This window comes from Gallus gallus, chromosome 3 (assembly GCF_016699485.2).
Source record: "Gallus gallus isolate bGalGal1 chromosome 3, bGalGal1.mat.broiler.GRCg7b, whole genome shotgun sequence".
Taxonomy (NCBI): domain Eukaryota; kingdom Metazoa; phylum Chordata; class Aves; order Galliformes; family Phasianidae; genus Gallus; species Gallus gallus.
In genome coordinates this window covers 27129176-27154834 of record NC_052534.1, presented here as the reverse complement: position 1 = coordinate 27154834, position 25659 = coordinate 27129176, and the positions used below count along the sequence as shown (strand labels likewise).

General features: G+C 38.2%; 1 protein-coding gene and 1 long non-coding RNA gene across 4 annotated transcripts in view; one reads left to right on the top strand and one right to left on the bottom strand.

Moving 5' to 3' along the window:
* The window catches only part of BRE (brain and reproductive organ-expressed (TNFRSF1A modulator)), a 164899-nt gene that overhangs the window by 113762 nt on the left and 25478 nt on the right, over nucleotides 1-25659 (top strand). For all 3 annotated transcript variants that reach the window (XM_015283708.4, NM_001008458.2, XM_046938812.1), the window contains exons 8-10: nucleotides 6603-6702; nucleotides 11668-11738; nucleotides 13206-13288. In XM_015283708.4, coding sequence (XP_015139194.1) covers nucleotides 6603-6702; nucleotides 11668-11738; nucleotides 13206-13288 — 254 coding nt within the window. The remainder of the gene's footprint in view (nucleotides 1-6602; nucleotides 6703-11667; nucleotides 11739-13205; nucleotides 13289-25659) is intronic.
* On the bottom strand, nucleotides 1044-6859 carry LOC107052918. Its single transcript, XR_001465736.4, has 2 exons — nucleotides 6817-6859; nucleotides 1044-1303 (listed from the first exon to the last, which is right to left on the bottom strand). It is a non-coding gene; the product is annotated as an uncharacterized LOC107052918 (long non-coding RNA).

Genomic DNA, 25659 nt, shown 5'->3' with positions numbered 1-25659 from the left:
TTTATTCTTGTCCCTTTGCATGGCTTTTTATATTGGGTATTGCTTTACAGGTTGGTGTTAAGTTAACCTGCATTTTAAACTACTGCTGACAGTGAAGCCTTTCTCATAATTTCTTTTGCATTCACTTGGTCTTCTCCTGCAGTCTGTGTTTGGAAGTACAGTTTGTGTGTAAACGTGATGGATGAAAATGTACTAGGACCCAGACTGTGCAGTTTATGTAAATATTTTGTTGGTGTAGCCACCTAGAGTCAAATGAAAAAATGCATTAGAGAAAACTGCTTTTTTGATGATTTTACCTACAGCAGAATACCAAACAAAGTGGTATTCATTAGCGCTTGCAGATGACAGCTTTTATGCTACTCCGTGGATATTATGAAACCTTAATGTCCTGTAGCGTATGCGTCTTATCATTATAGGTGGGCAAGCAGAATGGTTGCAATTACTTGCTACAACATACAAAGTCAGCAGAAGTGCACGTAGAGCTCGGAATGAGTTCCTTGCAGTCTTCTGCACAGTCTGTGAAGCTAAAATAGATTTTTACTTTGAGTTTTCACTTTTTTTGCAGTGATTATTTCATGTTTTTTTCCAGTTACCAGTCAGGAGGAGCTCAGAAATATTTACTCTGAACTTTTAGTAGGTCGAGGAGAGAAAGTTGGTATTATCCTTTTGACTTTAATGGTCAGACTTGTGGCCTGTTGATCAAGGCTCCAGGTTTATTTGTGACTGTTGTTTTGGTCCTTTTTGCTCTCAATAACATCAGTACCTCAGGTCATATCTATTAGGTAGAAACGTACATTTCCATTTCACCTAAGCTGATTTAGAAATAACTGTAAGTAAAAACGGTTCCTGTATTCCTGTAAAAATAAAGGCATTTTAGGTCAGTACATTGTGCCTCTAAAATAGAATGGAAATTTTCTGTGGGGATGCACTTTACCTTGTAGTAGGTCTGACTACAAAAGCTGACAAACGATATGTTAATTATGTTTGCTTTACGTTGAGTGTTACCAGAAGGAGGAGAAAGCTCTGTCACAAGCCTAGACTGATTTCTCAGTAATAGGAGTAATGTTCTGTTACTTTATTAAGCTCTGTATTGCTGAAGGAAGCATTATTCCACAGCTCTTACAAAGCAGCACGTTGTTAATGTGATAGGGAGGATTTGATGGTCGAGCAAGTCTGAAGAATGGTGAACTTAACAGTGAATCTGGGATCATGATTCTTCGGGCTTTTGTGGTCACGTGCTTTTATTTGATGTGGTTCCTTGCATCTCCTGTGCCAAGTGGTGTAATGCACTAAAATGATGAAACTGCAAAAGAAAAGGGAAAAAAAATAAAAAAAGTGAACTATTTACTTTAGCAACAAAGGAGAAAGAGAACAGGGAACGAGATCAAAGCCTGTAACATGAGTGTCTTAAAGCAGGAAAAAAGAGCAAAAAGAAGGGAATTTCTTTCCACATGCTTCAGGCTGTTCTCGCTTGTGCCCATCATGACTAATAAATGTTTGTGTAGGTCTGAAACGTGGTTCAGTTTCAAAATAAGGCAGGTGAAACCTTGCAGAGAGTTAACAAGGGTGTATCCTGGTAAAAGAAAGGGCTGGAGTCCATAGGGTCTAAAGTCTACTTTCCATCTCAAGTAAGTCGGTACAGTGTGTTTTAACATTGGCTACACTTCGAGAAAAGCTCTTTGTTATTTTAAACAACATAAAATGTCTTTCAATGCAGAGGCAAGTTTTTTGTGTACTTGTATTTTCAAAGCTAGACAAATCTTCAACTGTATGGTTGACAGCCATTGAAATAATATATTCACACTGTAGGCAGGAATAATTCTTGTTACAGTGCTGGACCTCCTTCACAAACTGATGGGTTTGACTCTTTCCTTTTTTAGATTACAAAGTCATTGTGCAGGGTATCTTTTCAGAGCCTGAGAAATTTCCTTAGATATTCTTTTGATGGCAATACTTCTTTCAAAGAAAAGCTTGTGGAGCTTTAGAGATGAGGGTGGGTAATAGATAAAAGCCATTAGGGCAAAATGTGTGGAGAGTATGACATACGTGGGTGCTTGTCTGCAGCACCACGAAGTGTGTTAGCGTATAACTTATAGACTGTGACTCCAGTATTCTTGCAGGGCCCTACAAGACATAGGGAATAGTCTGAAATAATTCTCATTTTCAGAATCAGTTCAAAATGTCCCAGTGATGCAGAGAAACGCTTGCATGCATTTCTCTGCTCCAAGAAAAGGGCCAGCAGAATGGATTACAAAGAGAAAGGGAGGTGGAGGAAAGGACTTTAGGGAAGCTTTACAGGCTCAAGAGAGCATAGGAGAAGTTGTAAGGAAGGGAGTGGGTTAGGGAAGGGACTAGGATCATCTTCCATCATGCCTTTAATGCTGCTTTGCCTAGCAAAGTTTGAGACTTGGAAGCACTCCTCGTCTTCCCCAGTAAAGTGATCTTTGTAAGGAAGGGGAACTAATTGGTTCTGTTCAGCTAAATACTCTGGGAAAACAACAGTCACTTCAGTAAACCTATGAAATAATGCTGCCTTTTTTCAAGATTAGTTCTTGAGAAATACAGTTTAATGTAATTACAAGCTATCTAGAAATGGGAAAGAATTTTTTATTTTAAATGCTGGCTTGAATAAATAGATCCATTGAGAGACAGACAGAGCGAGTCACTTGGAATGCACCAGTCAACAGCAGAAATGTAAACATACTCCAGCTACACTGTCTGCACTTGTACTTTAGTGTGTCACAGAACAAAACTACTATTAATGTAGGCTGACTGCTGCTCTTGTTGAATTCATTATGGAGTCCATCACAAAATCCAGTTTAATTCGCCAAAAGTGGATTGGAATCCCATTGCATGTGACACTGTAGAAACCCAAGAAAGCAGAAACTTGCTGCAACGGAGACTCTGCTCTATCTTAAAAACAGATGCAAGGAGTTGGTTTGCAGAGCTGAGCAGGTTTAGTGTAACAGCGAATGAATAAAATGATGAGGCCAACAAATCTTAGTCTCTGCCTTCCAACATGTTCGTGCATTCTTATCTCATAGATAGGTGGATCTCCCATGTATTTATCTTCATCCGGTACCAGTCCTAATAAAATAGCATCCACTAAGACAGTTGTTTCATAATGATAATAGATTACAGAAAGTCACTATCAGAATCTTTTAGAGTTCTAGTTATTATAAAGTAGCAGCCTACTGGAAAAGATAAAGTAACACAACAAAACCATAATTCTGATATCTTAAAAGTAGTTCTAAACTGCAGGAATCTTCAGCTTGCACTGATGGAATCTCTAGGCAAACAATTTCCTAGATTCTACTAGACTTCAAACAGCATTTTTTTTCTTATACTCTTTCTTTTAACTAGGCTTTGAGGACATCAGAAAGCATTAGATACCTTCTAACCCTACTCTGCCCTCGTGATGCCCTGCCTGGAGTACTGCATCCAGATCTAGGGCTCCAGCAAAAAAAAGACATAGAGCTGTTGGAGCGGGTCCAGAGGAGGGCCAGGAAGATGATCAGAGGGCTCTCCTACAAAGACAGGCTGAAGGAGCTGGCCTTGCTGGCCTTGGAGTAGAGAAGGCTCTGGGGAGACCTTATTGCAGCCTTCAAGTACATAAGAAAGCTTATAACAGAAGGGAGGCTGACACATGGTCTTATAGTGATAGGTCAAAGGCTTTAAACTAAAACAGGGAAGATTTAGATTAGATGTTGGGAGGAAATTCTTTACTGAAAGAGTGGTGAGACGCTGGCACGGGTTGTCCAGAGAAGCTGTGGTGTCCCTTCTGTGGAGGTGTCAAAGCCAGGTTGGATGGGGCACTGGGTAGCCTGAGCTGGTGGAGGGCAGCCCTGCCCATGGCAGGGAGGTTGGAACTGTATGAGCTTTAAAGTCCCTTCCAACCCAACCCATTCTATGAAATTCCCTTTCCTGATTGTTAACTTTTTATATAGTTCCTTACACTTATTACCCATGCTTGTTTTATTTTGACATGAAATCATTTCTTTCTTCAGATGCAGTTTATTATCAGGGCAAAGGAGGGATAGCCTGTTGCTGTGTTTCATGCTTACAATGTGCTGAGAGTGTGCCCCTTTGACATGGCAGAGGCACAGAATGGCATGGTCAAATCCTACTCTAGGCAGTCATTTTCTTTTGTGTTATTGAACATTATATAAAGTTTTGAGATTTTCAGAGGCAAGATCACGTGCAAATGCAATATTTTATTAAAATATTTAATAAATAAAGTCTCTGACCCAAAAGAAGGAACAAAGATGTCTGTCCGCTCTTAATTTTCCCTACCTATAATTATTTCTACAGAACATAAATTACATTTTGCACTGCTTTATTCTGTTTTCAGAGGATAATTATACTAGAAATTCCAGCCTTCTTTCTCTCTCTCAAAAGCCACACCTTGCGTCAGTCTGGTTTTCATTTGAGGATTGACTATATAAAAAAAATATACCTATATATTTTGACTACTTTAAGAATACGAGCAGGGGTAAAATGGGAAGCCCTTAACCACAAACATGAGCAATTCACTCTGAAAGATGCACTGGAAGCTGGTAATAAAGAATTGGAGATTTATTTCCGTTGAAATCTGATAGCAATTACTCCTAATTTCATACCTGTTATTGTAATGAAGGGAGGAGCCTGTAATTTCTTCTGTAGTCACCTGAGTATTTCTAATGGAATCTTGGTTCAGAGCGGGAACTTAGGCTTGTTTACAAATGAGGCAAGGCAGGATGCAAAATGGACAGTACTGTTTGCTCTGCTTATGAGATTGGAGTCTTTTATGGACTCAACTCAATTCTAGTGTCTTACAGTAAGGTTCACAGCCCACTGGTCAGAAGGGACAAGTCTTTCGTTCTCCAGCATTAAGGACTGACTGACCCAGTATGCTTTCAGTATCCTAAGAGCAAACAAGCACTTCAAAAATTTACAATTTATTAATAATATAATAGTTGTGCTTTGGTGTTTTTAACATTCACACATAACAAAATTGCATTCCCAAGTGAATACTTCCAATAAGTGGATAGCACTAAAGAAACTGAATTTGAATTTAAAAAATAATAATTCAAATAATAACTTTTGCTAGAAAAGTGGGTAGTTTTGTTTTTCTTTTTTATATAGCTGTAGTGTACTCAAGGCTTTTTCTTTCATGTTTACATATGCAAAATCCAGACCTGCAGAACTGTTCCATGTGGTGAGCAGTCTGCTGAACCCAGACTGTTTTGCCTGAGTAGCAGATTTCCATATACCTCATTACAAGTTTGTTTTTTTATTTACTTAGGCTCTGTTCCTTCAAAAGGGTGTATGACTGCAGACCTTTATACCTAGCAAAGTGATACGTTATCGAGTACTGTGGAAAATTCAAGGGCAGGTCCCACTGGAGAGCAGGAGCCTTGTTTTGCAGAGAAGATCCTTGTTTCCAGGCAGTTTAATCTTTCATGGTAGCAACATGTAAACAAGAGGCCACAAAGTGATTTAGGTTTTGAAGCTTTTTAATTGTACCCAACAAGATTCTGGATGTTTAGTACATGATGTAAGCCACGGTGCGTAATGGAAATTCATACCTGTCTTGATTGGTAAAAGGCTCTATAAGAACCTTAGGTCAAAACTGCTGAAAGAGAGTAGCATAGACTGTATCTGGTTGTTGCCTTATACAACCTGATTTAAATAAAAAGTGCTAGATCTTTCCACACTGATGAGTTCATACCCTCATCAAGAGCAGCAGTTTCTGGAGATTACTTGGGCTAACCTCTTCCTCTAAGCAGGGCCAGTTGTTCAGCTGAGTTTTGAACACCTTGAAAATGGAGAGTCCTCAGGCCTCATGGACCTCTCTTCTACTCTTTAGTTATTTCCTAACAGCTAACCAGAACTTCCTTTGTCATAGCATATCTCCACTGCATTTCATGCTATCACCATGTACTTCTGAGAAAATTATTTCTCAAACTTCTCTTTATTTTTCCATTAGATACTTGAAGGCATCAATATGCCTTTGATATCAGTATGCCTGCAATAACAATAGTCCTTCAACTCCCCTCTCAGATACCCTCTCTCCCTCAACCTTCTTGTAAGACTGAGGAAGCCCATTTCTTTCAGCCTCTCCTCATACATCACATACAGTCTTTCTTGGCCGCCACTAAATTTGGTCTAGTAGGTAACATTTTGTAATGGGAGGACCAAAATTGGAATAAGTGGCATGGCTGACATTTGCATTTGGCCATTTATTACTCTTCAGTCTACATTATCACACTTAAGCGTAGTTACTTTGACTGAAGGTGGATTTTTGAGTAATTCAAACATCAAAATCCTCTTATCCATATATGGGAAGGTATCCTAACTGTGCATTTGATTGAAGAGGCTGAGAAACTGTAATGAAAAGTATGTCCTGAGAGCATGCTTTGTGTTAGTGATATTCTTGATTAAAGAATTACAGTGAATAGATGGTATCACTCAATACTTTTGTTATCATCACAAAATAAAATACATATCCACATTATAGCCCCCCTGCCTTTAAGTTTAGAGCGACAGGCCACTGTAGAAATAAATTTAAAATCTCAGAGATTGTGTATGTGATGTACTTCTAAACTAACTTCTCCTTCTAGTGCGCTTGGAGGATCGTCTGCCCTTCACATCCCAGCCTTTCCGGGTGGAGGTTGTCTAATCGACTATGTACCCCAAGTATGCCAGTTACTAACAAACAAGGTAAGTGTATAACCAGTGAGTATATAGATGTATAATCAATAGGTATATAGACAAGTTAGGCTGGAAAGATTATCACATTAGAGAGGGATAATCAGAGATGAATAAAAAGCTTACCTGTGTCCTGGGCTCACCGAAAAAGACTCCAAGAGGAGTGATCTCCAGAGAGAGATCCTTTGTTAGTGACAGTCAGCCCTTAAATGGGGTCTAGGAGTGGCAGTGAGCCCTTAAATGGCTCTACCCCTTCCAGTCACACAGGTGAATTGCCTTCACCTGTGCTTCCATGGCTGATTCAGTGCTTGCCTCAGGTGGTCGGTAAGAGGTTCAGGTCATGATACAACCGTTCCAATACACTCCATCCCTTTACAGCATGAACCAATGATTGAGTTAACTAAAGGGTGAGTTTTCTCTAATACAGAGATCTGACACATTGCAACACTTATACAGTTTCCCGTTGCGATGTATAGTGACACAGTTTAAGACTAGTGATGACTGGTGAAAGTTCATGCTCTTCCCTGGGCCAGTGCTCGATGGTGTTACTGGAGGCATGTAGTTGTGAGGTGCAGGTCCATCCTATGCTCCATGAGTCCCATGTAGACCATCACCAGGTGTCGCACATGATCTGACAGCAACACTGGAATTTTTGATGGCACTTCATTCCTTCTGGTGATCATGGAGGCTCAAAAGGCTCACAGGGAATAATATAGATGTTTCAGAGGTACCAGGAGGGGAAGATCTGTCCTCCAGGGCAAGATACAGGCCGTATTTCTATCCTGGGTCAACACTTCAGCTTGTACTAGGGCATGGCCCGGCCACCTGTACCATACCTTCTGGCCAGATGTCTGTGGCTGCCTAACTGTATCAGGCACCAAAGTGGGTGTCCTGATCTGCCATAGGGACATGATGGGGGTCCCATTATCAATGAAGATTGGAGTGTTGACCACAGTATCAGTAGGCTACGTACCTATTACTGAAGGGACTACCGAGCCTCCCACCTCCAGTAATCTCTCCCAAGGTGCAAGTAGGCCACACCACTTTGGTCCTACCTGCACCTTCCAAGGCAATTTTATTCTATGGATCTAAGTTCTCAGGGGCAGGGAGCAGAAGAGTATTTCTGTTACCAATCTGGGGTCTTACCTGATCATCAGTGCCTGTAATTTGGATCCTAAGCAGGGAGGCCCATGTTGTCTGTAGCATTTTCAGGGCACTGGGTCTGCTGTCTCAGGGTCTTTCATTCAGGTCCAGCAGGGTTTCATAGAGTCTCTTCTTCCACCCCTGCAGAGACTGGGAGTCCATCTTCAGGGCAGTCTTAAGAATACCACTATAACATATAATGAGGCCTGCCCCCGTTGGATTATATGGCAGGTCAAATTGCCATTTAATGTTATTCTGCCCAGCACTGTATTGTCGCACCAGTAAAATAAGTCCCTTGGTCACTCTTGGTTACTTCAGGCATCCTGTAGGCAGACGTCAGTTTAGTGAATGCCTTGATGGTATATGCCTGGTTTGCTTTTAGTACTGGATGGGCCTGCAGTAGCCCACTTGCAGTGTCAATGCAGGTCAGGGCATATCTCACCCGCTCAGACTGAGGGAGGGACCTGATGTGATCAACCTGCCATCACTGGAGAGAATTGTGTCCTTTAGCAAGGTGGGATGTTGTTTCAGGCAACAATCTCAGTCTTATCTTAGAGCAAGCGTTGCAGTCTCGACATGCCTGGGCAATGTCAGACAGTTGGGTGGGCAGCCCCCATGCTTTAGCAGCTGCCTACATTGTCTTTTGTCCAGCATGCTGTAGCTTCTGATGTAACCAACAAGCGATGTTCTCAGATGGTGAATTCTCAATCCATCAAACTCAGGCCAGTGTGTCAGCTTCATTGTTTCCTGGTGACTGCAGGGGTTGGTGACCAGAGACGTGGTAGACCTGTGCAGTCCTGTGTTTAACTGTATTCCATATGTCTAACCACATATCTTTGCCCCAGATTGGTTGGGCATGGATAGTCCGTTCCTGGGTGGCCCACTGTGCAATCCAAATATTGAGCCCCCGGTACACAGCCCAACTATCTGTGCAGATATTCAGGATACCATCACTGGATTCCCTTGGTTATAACCATCCACACTGCTCTCAGTTCTGCCCATTGGCTGCTCAGACCATCCCCCTTGTCAAACCAGATTGTCTCAGTGGAGGAATGATATGCTATTGCTCTCTGCTTGCTCAGGTTGCCCTTGCTGGACCCATCTATGTACCAGACATCTTCAGGGATAGGATACTTCCCCTCCTGAACAGGACTCTTCTCTGGTGGAGTGACCAATGTTTCTTTCAGTGCATCACTATATGTCACTGGGCCTGGTTTAAAGCATGCCACTGTAGAGGCAGCTAACTGCCATTCTTTTGTAATTAGTATATCTTTGCTTAGTCCCTGAAAATAGTCTGCCATGTGATATGGAGAGATATTTCCCATAACACGTAGGGGACACCATTTTTCAATGATGGTAGAAAATTCATAATAGGGAGATCCCAGAAATCCTGGGATCTGTCCTTGAATCATTCTCTTTGGGGGAGGGGGGGGGGGTAATGTTCTCCCCCTGACCCATTTATAGAAATTTCACAGAAAAAATATGTATTTTAGTATATTTGGCCTGCTGGCTTGCCAGGTGTATAATCAATGAGTACATAGATGTATAATCAATAGGTATATAGAGAAGTTAGGCTAAAAAGATTGAAAGATTATCATGTTAGAGAGGGATAATCAGAGATGAACAAAAAGCTTAGTGCTATCCTGGACTTGCCAAAAAAGACTCCAACAGGAGTAATCTCCAGAGAGAGATCCTTCCCTAGTGGCAGCCAGCCCTTAAATGGGGTCTAGGAGGGGTGGAGCCTGGATCTACCAGTCACACAGGTGAAGTGCCTTCACCTGTGCTCCCACAGCTGACACAGTGCTTGCCTCAGGTGGTCAATCAGAGGTTCAGGTCGTGATTCAACAGTTCCCATACAATAAGTTATTGAAGATAACTCAGTTTTCCTTTCGCTGACGTGGTGTACTATATAGCAGTAACACATGGCAGTACTTCCTGGGATCATTTTCCTTCTGCTAGATAGTTCAAGTAGGGCACATTTGAGGTGATCTGCACAGTTAAAAACTTCTTGGTAAGAGTTGAGTACCTAAGCAGTGTATTGAATATAATGAATCTCTTAGGTGAATGAGCACATCTGGAATCAGATCCTAGTGTGGATTTTCTTATTGTGAAATGCTACAGTTCAAAATGAAGTGTTGGATCATAGAATACTGTATTGTTGTATACTATTCTGCTAGTAAACACAAACAAGTTGTTTGCAAATTATTTTCCCAGTCAGAAGATACCAAAGTTTTTGTATCATGATCATCATAGATCCTGAGTGTTTGAGAGAGGATTTGCTGATTTTTCTTCTCATCCAAAAGAATGGAATCAGCTGCCTGGTTGGCTATGTATACAGTAATAGCTACTTAAGGTTGCATGTACTGAAAAGGTTGTGTTGTGACTAGTGTGCTGTTTAAACAAAAAAGAGAGAGTACAATATTTTGAAAGCTACTCCATTGTTTAAGTGTATTTTTCAACACAAAGCTTAGGGGTCAACATCTAGAAGTCTTCCTATTACATATTTCCTATTTGTATCTCTACACGGTTTTTACCCTTGTCCAAATGAGGAAAATAATTTTATGTTTTAGAAAAAGTTCCTCAAACTACGTTTCCGTAATTAGATTGGAATCTATCTTCAGAGTTGTTTTTGTTGTGGTTTTCTGTTAAAATTACTTTTCTTGCTTTTGAACTTCTGCATACACACGGGACTGTTTTTATCCTTTTTTAAACAAAGTCCCTTAAACAAACTTATCATATGTTTTCCTTTTCCCAAAATAACATTTCAGATCCCACACAAGACCTTCAAAATAATTTCAATTTTTTTATAAAATAAATCTTGATTTACTAATAGAATAGTTTAAGGGGTACAAGACAATACAATCATTGTTGAGAGCTAAGAGTTTGTCAGAAACTTCAGGAAAGTATTTGCCAGCCCAGGAGTTCTAATATTACCATGGCCAAGAAAAATATGCTTCCTATTCTTTTCATGTTTGGTAAAGAAAAAAAGATTTTAAAGTACTGTTCTTCATTCTGGAAGGCGAAGGACATGAGGACTCATCTACTGTATCATACTGTTACTACTCAAAGTAACCAGACGCTCTTTCAGCCTGACAGCGTATGCACTGTTTTTGTTACGGGTCAAACCCTATTCACACTATTCTGCTAAGTAATCCCATTCAAATCAATAAGAAAACATCAATGATGCAAGGAGAATTTTGCCTTAAGCCTTCCAATTTTAGCATTGTTGGATTTTGCTTGTGTCAGGATGGAAGTCTTTCAAAACATGAAATGCCTCAGTAATTTATACTCTTGATTGAGTAGATGGCTCCCTGGGTCAGCATGAAACCACAGAGAAAGTGGAGTGTTGAGAAGATTTTGTTGGAGGTGCAGTTTTCTGAAAACATGCAAGAACCTTTGTTAAATTATATATATATTTTTTACAACCTGAATTTGATTTTGACACTTAGCCAGCCGTCACATCAGGTAATTACATTTTGCCTACCACCAGTCCCTGCTTAAACTTCAGCAAGGCAGGGTTGTGCATTTCTTTTTTTCACTCTTTACTTTGCTTACTGAAACTGTGGTTCAGTATATTGTGAAATATTAAGTTTTACTTAGAAGTGAGCGAAGAGGTGTCTTTACAAGAGTTTTGCTGTGCTGGAATCCACTCCTTGTTTTAAAAGCTTTTTAGGTATCTTTAGTAAAATCATGCAAGCTAATTGTGGGATTCAGATTCAGAACCTCTAAGTCTTTCTTAACGAGGGATATATGACAGATTAACTTTTGTTTGTTTGTTTATATAGCTTCTCTCTTTCTCTCTTTTTTTTTTTTTTTTTTTTTTTTTTTTTTGAGGTACAATATGTTATTCAGGGATACCATAAGAGAAGAGAGTACATCGCAGCCTTCCTGAGTCACTTTGGAACGTAAGTATTTTTTCATGCATTACTTTGTGTAGCATGGGGAAAGTGTTATTTTATGCATGTGGTCTTTGGTTCTGTTGCCAATAGCCGGATGAAGTCTGGTCATTCGCACAGAATAATGGATGGATAGTCTCTCTATGCAACGAAGTTCCGATGAAGTGTTACTCCAGTGTGAGTTGCTGATCTGATTTTACTCTGAAAACAGCTGATTGTGAGAAAAGGACATTAGGAGTGTGCTTGCTGACAAGTAAAGAACTGGAGGGGGTCTTTCAGTAATAGGCAGTGACTGAAGTGGGACGATGTGAAAGTGGGGTATGGTTCCAAGCCTTTCAGGAACCAGAAACCACTGCTTGACATAAAGTTGTGATTTGAGACGAGCTGCTCCCTCCATGGAATAATACTGGGACTCGTGAGAGAAAGATTTTTTCAGTCATCTTGAATTCCTGCAGTTCAAAGGTCCCGTGGCCAGGCACAATTAGAGTTCACATTCACAAAACAACTAATATGGGATGCAGTAGAGCTGTGGGAGGTAGATACCTCTGTTTCCCACCCAAATTCTGACTTGAGCAAGAGCCCAGGAGCTGATGAGACAGCTAGTACCTGATCAGCAATGCTCTGCCTCACTGGGAGAAGGGAGCTTAAGCTTCTGTGTGGCAATTAAAAAAAAAAAAAAATTACATGAATATTAGGGAGCCCTTCAAATTCTCAGTCTCTCAAGCGTTAGGAAGATAGCTGTTTGTTAGTAGGCACCCAAATTTTGTATGGCTATAGATAGATAACAATAACTTGAATTTGATATGTGAGTAGACACAGATGAAGACTTAATCCATGTGAAAAATGATTTTTTGTCTTCTGAGAATTATTTGATCCAGACTACAGAACAGAAATGGACCAGATATGTCTATGATTTTATTTCACTCATGAGGTGCTTCAGTAGTCTGATACTGCTTCAGGCTTTTAGAAAATACCTTCCTCTGCTGGTTGACTTTTAATGTCTACTGAACAAGGATTATATATTTATTTTTTAATATTGTTATGCTGTGACTGATATATATATATATATAAGCTCTTTCTAATTTTCAAATTTAAACTCTTCTCAGCCTGCACTGTTTAAATTTTACTGTGTCCATTAATAGAACTTTAATACATTTTTGTAAACTGATAACATACCAGAAGCCTGCATGTGTACAGTTACTGTCAATTTAGTACTACAGATTCTTCAAAAAGTCTAATTTCATTTCGAAATGTATATTTTATATTGTGGATACGACCTTTCTTTGGGTAAGAAACTCCTGTACCACAGCATAAATGTAGTTAGAGAATTGTAATTGTTAACAGAGCAAGCATTGGAACCTTCTGAACAAACAAAAAAAACCCACCAAACACTGTAATCCTGGATTTACATATTTCTCGTTCAGTACTAGAATGGATGCTGGGTAAAAATTAATTCTTTGTTTTTCTTGTTGATAGTGGCGTAGTGGAATATGATGCAGAAGGCTTCACTAAGCTTACTCTGTTGCTGATGTGGAAAGATTTTTGCTTCCTTGTTCACAGTGAGTAACTCTTTGCCTCAGGCACAAGTGTCTATCCTCTTGAAGTTACAAGTTCAAAAGGGAAAAAGTACAATTACAGGAAACAATCTAAAAGTTTTAGCTATTTTTATCCAGTGCTTAATGCATTTTTTCATATGGCCGTGACACTTTGAAAACACGAAATCCCAATCATACTTGGAGGAGAGATGATCCGCACCGATGGATCGTGCTGCTCACTTTACAGGACGCCAAAAGCATCCTGGGAAGTTTTTGTGGTAGCTTGACTTGAGTCCCCATTTGTAACCCCTCTTATCGGAAGTGTCAATAATAAGGACCAGTACTGTTCATAAACTGGGGATATCTAAAACCTTATGTAACTGTCAGGAATTAATGAAACGATCATGGCAATAATGACAATTCAGTGTAGGAAAAACAGAAGAAAAATAGTAACACAGTGCTGTGTTTAAAAGACAGACTTTTTTTCTTGGAATGAAACTATTGCAGGCAAAATGCCTGTCAGTTTTCAGCAGTGTGTAGCTGAATTCTCCATCATTTGAGATCTTTAGATCAAAATGGAATTGCTTCCAAAAACTTGTTTTAACTGAAATATATAGCAATTTTGTGTAGGAATTAGTAAGTATGGCTCCGTTACTGTCTTACATGGTAAATAGAAATTGTTATTTTTCCTTACAGGGTCGAATTCACAGGTATTAAAGATATTTTGGTGTGAGGAAATTCAGTCATCTTATCCTTTATTTTTTCATTAATACACTTCTTGTCTTTTTTAAATGATTACAACATAGTCTGGGCAGCTGCAACATTGGTGATTGTTAACACTTCAGCTTTGCAGTACTTCAGATTACACTGGGTTTGCTTGTGGGATAGCTTTTCTCGTGGAAACTATTACGTCTAAAAGACATCTGAATTTATCCTAGATCTTTTAAAGCAAGAAGTGAGGATTGTCATTCTACAGATAAATCCTTCTGCTTGTGTTATATTGGAGATCATTAAAATAGGTCTCCATTATCCTTTTCTTTTTATCACCTGAGATTTCTAGGCATTAAAGAATTCTGTTCGGAAGTGGTCTAGAAAGGGCATTCTTGAAATTAAAAAATGTCTATCATGTTAATACTATAGGGGAAAACACAAAATAAATCTGAGGTAGTTGGAGAAATTGTCCTTATTACATCTTTATTTAATCTTCAACTACAAGCCATCACTGGCCAGTTGTATTCTGTGAGATGTTTCTTCTTTATGTACAACTTCATGAAGATTTTCTGGCTTTCTTAGACGCTATTAGACCTGTTGGTGTTAACAAGTGCTGTGGATTTGATCTTTGCCTTGGGCTAATATAACTAAATAAATGTTGAAGCAGTTATATTTCAGGGGAATCAAAATTCAAATTTCTTTTAAATAACAGAGTAAGTTTTGACTGTGAAGTAATATTCAGAGTGCTCAATTTAACTGACATGAAAGCTACAATTATAACTGAATAGCTTATCACTATGTATTAACCCTGTGGCCTTAGAAATCATACAGTGGCTTAGCTGTGTAAGTTATTGCATCACTCACTTGCTGAACAATCCACTGCAAAAACATTTATGTTCCATGTACTGAAGGATATTGCAATGAAAGGCCTGAAACCTGCACTTCATTTCCTGAGTGAAGTAATGGAGACTTTCATCTCTTAACCACTGACATAACTATGTATATTATGGTTGAATATTTAGCAAGCGTCTAATAAAATGTCTGGGAGAGATAACCGTAAGATGAAAACCGTTCTACTTTATATATTTGCTACAGTATGTGGACAAAGCATTCAGAGAAAAATAAATAGGTCAGTGTACAGCAAGAACCGTGGCAAATCAAAGGGAAGGAGCCATAGTAAATTTTACTGGCATCTTAGTTTTGGCTAAAGTTTTAGGTTTTGCTGAGGTTGTGAGATGCATAAACCCTAAAGTGGGTTGTATTTCCTTTAAAAGATACATTCAGATTTTTCAGAAATAACTTTGTTTGCTGCTTTTTGCAAATGTTTTCACTCAAAGCTGCAACCTTGTTTGGAACTAGGAAAGTAAAACACACCAGAAATGAAATTATTCGGAGTACTTCTTTAAGTTGCTGAGCAAACTTAAAGAAAAAGAGGAGAGAAACTGGAAAATAATTCTGGAGTAAAAAGGCCCAGTAACCTTAAAATAATTTCACTTGCTAAAAACTACAGATTTGTGCAGTAATTACAGAATGAGTACCAAAGTCTATGACTTAAAACACAGAACTGTCTAATTGCCAACCTAATCACTCGATTTATTTAGCTGCCTAAGTTGTTACATTGGATCAAAGGGCAGTGAAAGGAGCGGTTGTTTTAGAGATTTACTTCTGAGAATTGATTAAATGCTTTCAAATATGCGACAGAAGAAATGAATGTTCAGAGAGGTTCATGCATGCACATAGAAGAGGAAATCATTAATCAGGCTTAATGCTTTTGATATTGATACCTGTTTTGAGGAAGGCTCAGAATGAAGCTTTGTAGGTTAACATCAATATATTGCTGATTTCTTTCTCTACTTTTTTATAAATCGGCTATGATTTGTTTCTAGAGATAAATGTTTCTTTGTGCGTATTCCTGCATACATTCTGTGTGTGTATACCATATATAAATACAAATTACATCTGTGCATAATTTAGAGATCTTATTGCTATGGACACAAGAGTAGGACTCCAAACCAATTTGTATATAGGCTTTTCAGAGATTAATTTTGATCTTACAGGATTTTTAGATTGTCAGCACAAAAGAGATTAATAGAATTTGGAACGATTGTGATAGCAAATGAAACACTGTCTTAGTGGTTATTTGTTTAAGATGTCTTGAAAAGGATGGGTATAATAATAGTTTTTCTTTTGTTGAACAGTGTGTTTGGGGTTGAGAATGCTGGCAGCTGCCAGCGTTGGTATCTGAAGTTTGTGTGTGATCTCAGGCTTATCTGAAGTTAGTAGGAACACTTGCTGCCACTGATCTTGGTGAACTTTAAAGGATTAGAGCTTCTGTGCTGGATAGTACCACCGACCTTGTAGGTCCACAGCACTGGTCAAATGAAAGGTAGAAGTTTAATTAAGAAGCTTTCATGCCATGGTAGTACCAACTGAAGTAGCATTTTGTACACCTTTTTAGCTCTCTGTGCTGTTGTGCAGTGACCTTTGCCATAGAATACATCAGAAATGGGCAACATCAGCAAGCGTAAGGCATAGATCATTACTTGGGTTATGGGAGGTTATACCTGTATCGGGCTGCAAACAAATACCCTATTCTGGATTCATTATTTTGGTAGAAGTCATCAATGCCAGCTTCCGGTCCATTCCTGTTTGGATATTACCATCTGCAGACATTTGTCAGCAAAGCAATTTCTGCCAATGCTGTTGAGCACGAATTGTGTTCAGCTTATGTGGTTCGGATGGTCTGAGCTAAATAATTAGGGTTTCCTCACATAAACCTCCTTTGGATTTGGATTAGCACATCTGTCCACAGCATCAGAAAGTAAGCAGAAAGCAGCTTCAGAAGTAAAGGAGTTTTGGTAGCCACTGTTGTCAATTGAAGCTTGAGAGAAGGAAAAGTAAATGGCAAGGAGCATTAGTAGCTGAGAAGACAAGGTTACAGTACTGTGCAAGGAAAGTGCAATCTATTCCAGTAGTGTTCAGTGAGAGAGGAACGTATGCCTCCTCACTGTAAGTAGAATTGTGTTGAAGAAGTAACCCATTCTGTTAGTTCTCTTTCCAAGCAGAAATAGGCTCCTTAGGCTTCAGGTACTGTTTTAATCACTCTGTAGAATTTAGATAAGTGATAATTTTTGAAACAGCTATTGTAGTTTTAAGATGCTTTGGCCCTGTAAATGAGATTGTCCCACTCCTGGAAAGTCAACAGAACAGAGTTTAATGAGCCCCTTCGTTTATTACCCCAGCAGCTGTTGAAATAAACAAGTTAGATTTTGTGGTAGAAAATGGCTGGTAAAGAGGTTTGGTAAAGTCTTAAATGAAAGATGTTTCCTAGATTAATGTGTTGCTGACCACTTACTGTTTGCTGTTGGGGTTTAGGAAAGCTTATGTGAGAAGGCAAAAGCTTTTTCTGCCTAAGATCTTTCTGACTGTTCTTCTTTTTGAAACTGCTTCTGTAGATTCTTATTTGAAAAATCACATGCCTACCACAACAACTCCAGAGTCACTGAGATAAGAAGGTTTAAGAGATACTTGTTTATCTGAGCAATTTGGAATCCAAAACCTAAGACTGTTTCTTGTAAACAGACCTGCAGATATTTCATTAAAACTTTATCTGCCTCTAGTTTTGACTGTAGAGACCTCTGGTTGTGTAGGACTTACAGGTCTTGTTAACTGTAAATGTAGGTATAATAACACTAATGTTAAATGTAAAAGTAGCTAGTGTTTGCTGTTTTGATATAGTGTTTAATGCAGTTGGAATACACGTCTTGCTCATTGGCTCCTATGTGCTGCTCAGAGTATGAATAATCATTTGAGTCAGTTTGGTAATTCTCGAGATTTTTTTTTCCCCCGTTTTATATCATGTAAGTCTTGTTCACATAGCTTTGGAACTGAAAAGAAGATAATCTTTAAGAGTTACTCCTCTTAATCAATATCAGTGCCTGGCAGTGATCACAAGTAACACATAAAATTCCAAGAGAAGTAATCCTTGGAAGAAATAAAGATCACATTGGTTCTACTTCTTCATTGAGGTTAGTTTGATTGTGAAAGAGAAGTCTCTTCGAGAGAAGCTATGGGAAAATAAACTGTTGTATGCCCCAGCTGTTTTCTGAGAAAGGTCTGTTGAGGCGAGATGTGATAAGGGCTAACTGTTGAGTAGAATATTTACATTGAATAGCTTCTGTGTGTAATCGAGGTGTTCTGTTTTATTATATAGTGATTTTATTCTCACTGTTCCATAGATGAAAAAATGACTCTGAAAACCTAGGGAGAGTTAAAAAAGAGAGAACACGTCAAATAAGATATGGAAGAACAGAGTGATACACAGTAGTTTCAGGAGAGCAAGATGGCTCAACAAGGATGTCAAGCATAACAAAATAAACGTTTCAAGAGTCCATCCAGTATGTGAAATTCAGTACTGATCAAAAAAGTCCAAAGTCTGCCAAAATTGCATGTGGATGTCATTTCGTTCTTAAATGAGAAACTGGAGATTAACGAAATTCCAGTTATGTAAAACTGCCTGGAAGAAGTCAAAAGCTGTTCCAGTCTTATGCTTGGGAGTAATTTTTTGACTATTCAATAAGTGTCTCTCATGAGACCATTTTTCCTCTGAATCCCAGAACTTTTAGTCACTAGCATGTATTTCTTTTAATCTGGTAAATAAAGCATTCTGTGATATTAACTGTACAGTGAGGTATGTATTGCTTAACTGAATTCAATGAAGGTTGCAGATCCATTGCAGGGCTGTGGATTGGACAGTATGATGAGAAAGTAGCCTGAGTTCAGCACTTAACTAGGCACAGTCAAGAACTAATCCCAGAACCACACTGCAGTATTTGGTAATTAACCTTTTGCTGATCATTTTTATTTTGCTTGTTTTTTCTCCTTTTTTTCTAAGGGGTGCTGCCAACTAGGCTTAGTTTGAAATCTTATTGAAAACTGATAATTTAATTTTTGTCGTTAAGAGTAATCTCCATGCTCCTTTGATTCCATCTTGGGAATTTACTTTTACATGAGCTGAATGACCGTTCTTGTATTTATATGTTCATCATGGCAGCAAGTAAACTTGAAAACAGATGTGCTCTTTCCCCCTTATTCTGTTTTTTTGTGTTCATTATGTAATCACGTTAAGCTAGATTTAGGTTCATATTTTCATTCTGTTAAAAAAAGTGGAGTGGTCACAGGACAACTCATAAAAGTTGGTAAAGCAGCAGCAGACAAGAAACAACTTCTGTGAAGTAGAGAAGTATTTTTAAGCCACTTTGCTATGGATTGCATCTTTAATTTCTGAGAAACACATATATTTGACATAACCTCTAAACTGGTAGTGTACTGCTGTAGACATGTTTTTTCTGGAACTACCACCACTTTAACAAATGGATTAAAAGATTTTATAAAAACTTCTTTCAGAATTGCCCTGTTCTAAAAAGTGAAATATTGCTTTTCTTGTCTAATAGACCTATCTGGAGTACTACTACATGTGGCAGCCAACTAATAAAGTCTTACAAGAGATGCCTGAGATACGAAGTGATATAATCCTATTTATTACACTCAATTTGGAAAGAAAGGAATTAGGTCACAAAAAGTTGTTGACAGAGCTGGGACTTGAGTACAGATCTTGGTACTTTTTCTTACTCAATGTCTGTGTCTTGTTTCTACGCATTCTGATGTTGTCTCACATAGCATTCATAGATGAAGATTTTCTTTAAGGTGTGAATTACATGAAAGGGGTGAGACACAGCAAGCTGAAAAGTGCTCATGATAGCAAGCAGAAAACAAATAGAGAGGATCAGCATGAGTTTCATAGGGATCTTCCCTGAGTTCAACAGTAGACAATAATGTCAGAACAAAAAACAACAACAACAACAACAAAACAAAAACAAAAACAAACAAACAAAAAAAAACAAACAAGGTGAGACCATGGAATTATTAAAGATATAAAATTCCTAGAATTAAGATGCAATTCAGCAAGGATTAATCCTGACTCGCAGGACAGTACCATGCTGATCACAAATGAAAATGAAATAAATCAGTTTCCTTTCAAATCCCAGGCAGCACTGTAAACAGGAAAAATAACTTACTTTCAAGCCCTGTAAGAGTCAAAATGTCAGTGGGAGGAGCTAATGTTTTTACACAGCTGCTTTTCAGGTGAAAAATGTTTAAGAAGTCTTCATGTCCAGTTGGAAAGTAATGTAGAACTTCTTAGCATTTAGCAGTGCAACTCTACTATGAAAGCAGAGGAGAAGTTTTTGCCTTTTCTCCAACAGTAATCTGCTATGGTCACCAACCTGGAATAGGAGGAAAAAGGGCCAAGAAAAGCACAGATTGCAGTTGCTAACAGAGTAAAAAGCAACTGTATTTAAAGTATAATATTTATGCAATCCACATAGAGAAGAGGCAGCTTTTAGTAGCATCAATTTCATCACCACTTGGAGAAGTTACTATAGAAACTGTTACAGAAGAAACAATAAAAGGAAATAAAAACGGAAGGGGAGGAATGAAGATCTTTGAGAATTTGAAGTAAAAATAAAGTGAAATGGATGTCACTAGCTGAAGATAGTGAGGTAAAAATAAAAAGCCTTTGTCTTAAGTAAAATAATCATGGTTACATGAATTAGAGAAGGAGAAGATCTGTGAGGCCACAGTGTCGTTTCTTTGAGCTCAATATAGGATTGTGAGGTATTCTGTGGGGTAATTTTAGTGGGTAGCCCAGTCTTGCTGTAAAAGTCCAGGAGTATCATTCAGTTGAGGTGAGAGATGGCACTCAAAGTTACATCGCTTTTTCATGGTCTAAATATATAAGTGAAAACTGCTTGAAGAATCTCTTACTTTGATCTGTGACTTTACTTCCTCTGTAAGACTAAACAGAGCATTTGTTGGTCTTGTCTGCAGCACGCTGTAGCTTAAGGTATTTAAACAACTGAAGGTCTTCTTGGTTTTTTTTAAATACCGTTTTTGAATGAAGTGTGGAGTATTTTAAAAAACAGCTACTGGTTATTACACAGATCTGGATTGTTTTTGCAAACGTATCGTCTGTCTATATCAAAAGAAAATAGAAACAAGAGTAATCACAAAAAAATCTGGTTGCCATTGGTGCCTCGTCTATATGGTAGTTCTCATTGCCACAGGGTAGATACAGCAAATATTAGACAGTCCTCTTTAGATAAGAAGAGGTTAAATATTTTATTAAAAAAAAAATAAATGATACATTTATTCCAGTCTCATAGAAATCCACAAAATAAACAGATCCACTCTCTATAACATGTCAGAAGTATTTAATCCATCACAAGTTATTGTCTCCGTTGTTGTGAAAGATTCAAGGGCTATCTAAGAGCACTGGAGTTAAAAATAATCATTTCTGTATTCTAGACTCTGAAAGTGTCCATTTCTGTTAAAGATGTCATGTTATTATATATATCATTAGGGGATGGGACGTACTCTTGGTGCATTTCCTAAAAAGAACCACCAATTCTTATTTCAAATCTAGCCCAAACTGAATATAACTGGAAGTCTTTCCTGTCCAATTTAAAAGAAGAAAAATTAAAAAAAAAAAAGAAAGAAAAAAGAAAATTATGTTATTTTGTGCATTCCCTCATGTCACAACGAACATCACCGAAGTTACTACCAGCACTTTCAGTAACAATTTTGTGTATTAGAACTAACACATTAAAAACATTCTAAAGAAAAAATTCCTCAGCATTTTTCCTCCCTTCTTATCCAAGCTAAGTTCTTCCTTATAACTGTCTAACAGCAGTATCTTCTAAGCATCTCATTGCAATCCTAGCTTCCTTCCCATTCTTGAATACTGCGCTGTCTGATAAAGGTCAGGAAGATTTTGTGGAGTTAGGAGGATCAATCATTATACAAATGCTGTTAACTGGGCTGGCTTCTTAGTGAACTGCATTGTTGCCAGATCCATTTCCCAGTACAGAACAAGGAGCTGTGAATTTTATATACTCTCTGAAATTGTCATAATCCCCAGTGTTGCCCTTGTTCCATTGCCAAAAACAACCAGTATTTATCTCGTGTTGCTTACTGCAGTGCATACAGTTAATATATAACTGATGCAGTTAAGAAAAAAGCACATCGTAGTCTCTCTTTTTTCATAATACCTGCATATTTTGAAGCATTTTGCATAGAGGTAATCTGTTATGTAAGTGTTCACTTTGCTGATGAAATGGATATTTCACATAGCAATGGCAGACTTAATTATTTTGAAAACAGCTGTGATATCAACCACACCCAAAGTGCCGAAAGTGTCTCAGCTAAAATTCCATAAACAGCTTCTCATTTTACATTTGGAATTTTGAAAGGTTGATTTCAAAAGAGCATCTTCCTGCAAAGAACCTGCTTTCCTCCAGCAAGGATGTCACAGCCCTAATCTCTTTAACAAAACACAACTTGCATTACTCCGCTCTGTTGACCTAAAATTCCACACTCATAGCATTGATATGTTATTTGTCATCCTTACTCTCATTCTTGCAAGGCTATGTCATTGGACACCAGACCAGGATAGCTGTGGTATTTTTAATTCTCTGTATTTTAAGCCAAATCGACCCTTTTGGTTTTTGCCAGTAGAATGTAGGCTAAAGACCTTCAGCACAAAAGTATCGAGGAAACATTCACTAGGCAAAACAGCCTTAGAGAGATCTGTGCAAAGCTACTGCAGTCCCCAAAATATTTGTGACTGAACCTATTCAGGTTATTCTGTAGGTACAGTGACCAGTATGATTCCTAGAAGGCTTTCTGTACTGGAATTTCTCTGTAAAAAAAGTGAACATAGATGTTTTCTCTTGAAGTTAGATGAAAATTTTTCTCCCACCATACAGGCTGTCTGGAACAGCTTTCCCATGGGAGAAGTCATGTCAGAAAATGTACCAGAGAAAATGTTTTTAAAATAGAGCTTGTTATGTGGTAAAGAGCATTATATAACATGGTATATATGTTGTCATTGTAGATTCATGTGGGTCTTGTCCACTTAAACGCATCATGAAAACTGGAGAGGTCTGAGTTCAAGGAACTTTGTGGTTTGAGGCAATTCCTTCAGATCCCCAAGTTCTTCCTCTCGGCATTGTGAGCTGAGCTGCAAGGAAATGTCCAAGCTAGCTGTAGCAGAGAGGATGTGAAATTCAGTGAACCAAAAAAAGAACAAGAAAAATGATGATGAATATGTACTAAGAAGAGACAGTTCTGGAGCCTGGGATGTGTATTTCCTGTTTCCATGACTGATTTCATCAGAAATACTTGAATGCAGAGGCAGTCTCTAGCCTAGTTGGATGATAAGCAAGGAGTGAGTCAGGGAACTTCAGGAAGAGAACGGATAGTACCAGGCTACGATTGTGCAGTGTTCTCTGGAGGTTTGGTTCTAGCACATCTTTCCTGTACTCTTCTTTTTTCTGGTTACATCATTCAAAACTTTTCACGTGTCTGCTAATGGTTTATTCTGATGTGCAGAACTCAAGTTCAGAATGAGCTGCATTTGGCTGTGTGGAATATTACTTGTTGCTAGGTTTCAGAAGAGTTGGGCCCCACGTGCTGGCTCTCAGCAGTCAGTAGGCAGACTGACCAGCCTGTCTTTGTTCCTTTATTACCTACCTGGAGTCGTTAAATAGCCTCTCTGCTCATGAAGGTGCTGTGAAGAAATTTTGTTAATATTTTACATAACTGTCATCATATCTTACAGTGATTAGATGGTCACGTGAGGAGAAGAGTACATATTTAATCAGAGAAGGCTTCATTGTTACGCAGTATATAAATGCAGGGGGGTAAAACCTGTCAGGGAGAATGGAAGAGAATTGTATCTCATTGGTGAATTTTGGCCAGCCTAGGAACAGAACTTGAAAGAATGCTTTGTTATCCTCTATTTGAAGGCTGCCTCATAAAGCAAATCTAGATTGAATTGAGTATATGCAGGCAATGAAATGTTGTAGAAGTAGAAAGCTCCGAATCAGCCAGTGTTTATGATGTGAAGCGAATTACAGGTGCAATAAACTGCAGCAGATTCAAGCAGCCAGAAGGTTAATGAGATAGCCACTATAACATCATCTAAGTATTAAAATAATGCATAATGTTCAGTGAGCAAATGTTGACTTCTGCAAAAACAGACTTCTGGATTTACCCATTGTCTTACAAAGCTTTGATAAACTGCTTCTGTAGAGCAGGAAAACAGTACATGGAAAAATTTCTGTAGACATCACCATCTAAATACTTTGAAATGTTTTTTGGTTAGCATGCACTTCAAGCACAGGATTGTTTTTTCTTCTGTTCTCCCCAGTACATAAAGAGAGGGGAGGGAGCACTGTGGTAAAGCTGCCTTTCTTTTTTCCTGAACATTTTTCCTTCAGGAACCCTATAGCAGCGCTGCAGTGTGCTTTTGCCAAGACATCCCTTCCATATATTTCATGTGCTGTTTAAAAAGCTGTAAAATGAGATGCTGAAAACATTACTTTAGAATTAATAAGACTGTCTTAATTGACTCCGTAGTTGTTGACATAAGCTTAACTTAACAAAGTTGGAAACCTGTTCCAGATCTCAGTATGATTGCTCTTTAAGATCATGAACAATTAAACCTTACTGCTGCATTGTGCCGTTCTTTAGCCATTCATGCATTGGGATTTTGGCTTTAAGATAACTATGTTTTGAATGTATGTACGCATTAAATTTTAAGACAAGAAAAGCAAATTTCTCTCAGTTCTCAGTAGTTTCTCCTGCTTCAAAAAGAGAGCAACTTCAACTATTTATAAACTGTAATTAAGTTTCTTTACAACATGACTCATTCTCAACAAGCAAATCCTTGTTCTTTTGCTTTCTTATGAACTGTGTGGGAAAATTAAGGTTCAATCACTGAAGAATTTACTCAATGCTTAATTACCAAAAACAGCCCTCCAAGTTCTGCCTCATGTAGAGCTTTCATAAAGATGCGATTTTCCCTGCAATGTGGATCTCTGAAAGTTGACTTCTAAAAAATAGCCTGTAAATTTTTACAAAGAAGAAAGCGGTATTTTGCTGTAGCATTGCCTTCTTTCTCAGTCTGCTTGCTTCTTTGAGTTCCTCTTATGTTAATAATGCAATGCTTAGGAAAGCTAAAGTATGAAATCATTATGATTAAATTACTTAGAGCATGAAACTGAATTAGAAAGCTTTACTTTCCTGAATGAGCTAATGGTTTAAATTTTCCAAAGGAAATGTTTCTATTTCTGTGAGAGAAGGGGTAAATGGGACTTCCTCTGACATAATTTTCATTTTAAAACTGAGCTTGACAGCAAGATTTTTACCTTCATAACCAAATATTAATGCTTAACTGCATGACTTGTGTAAGCTTGCTAGCTGAAGTGACTCACTTACGTAGATGAAGTTATTTTTAGAGAGATAATTTGCACTGTTTAGAAGAGAGAAAAAGAGAGAGAGAGTCCTACTAAGAGCTCAATCCCTCATTATAGTTTACAGAGCTCGTGAACCCAGCATCCAAGCAAAAGATGACTAAGCAAAGGGTCTATTGGTACTTTCAGGAATTTACAGACATGAGTCATCTGCTTATTTTCTGCAGACATATCACCAGGATACTTTGTGAGTCAGCTGTTATTTGGAAATAGTACTTGTGTTCAACATGAATACGTTTTTGTAGTTCTTAAGTAACTACTATGTCAAACCAAAGCATGTTTTTATAGTTTTTGTCATTTGGGTGTGGA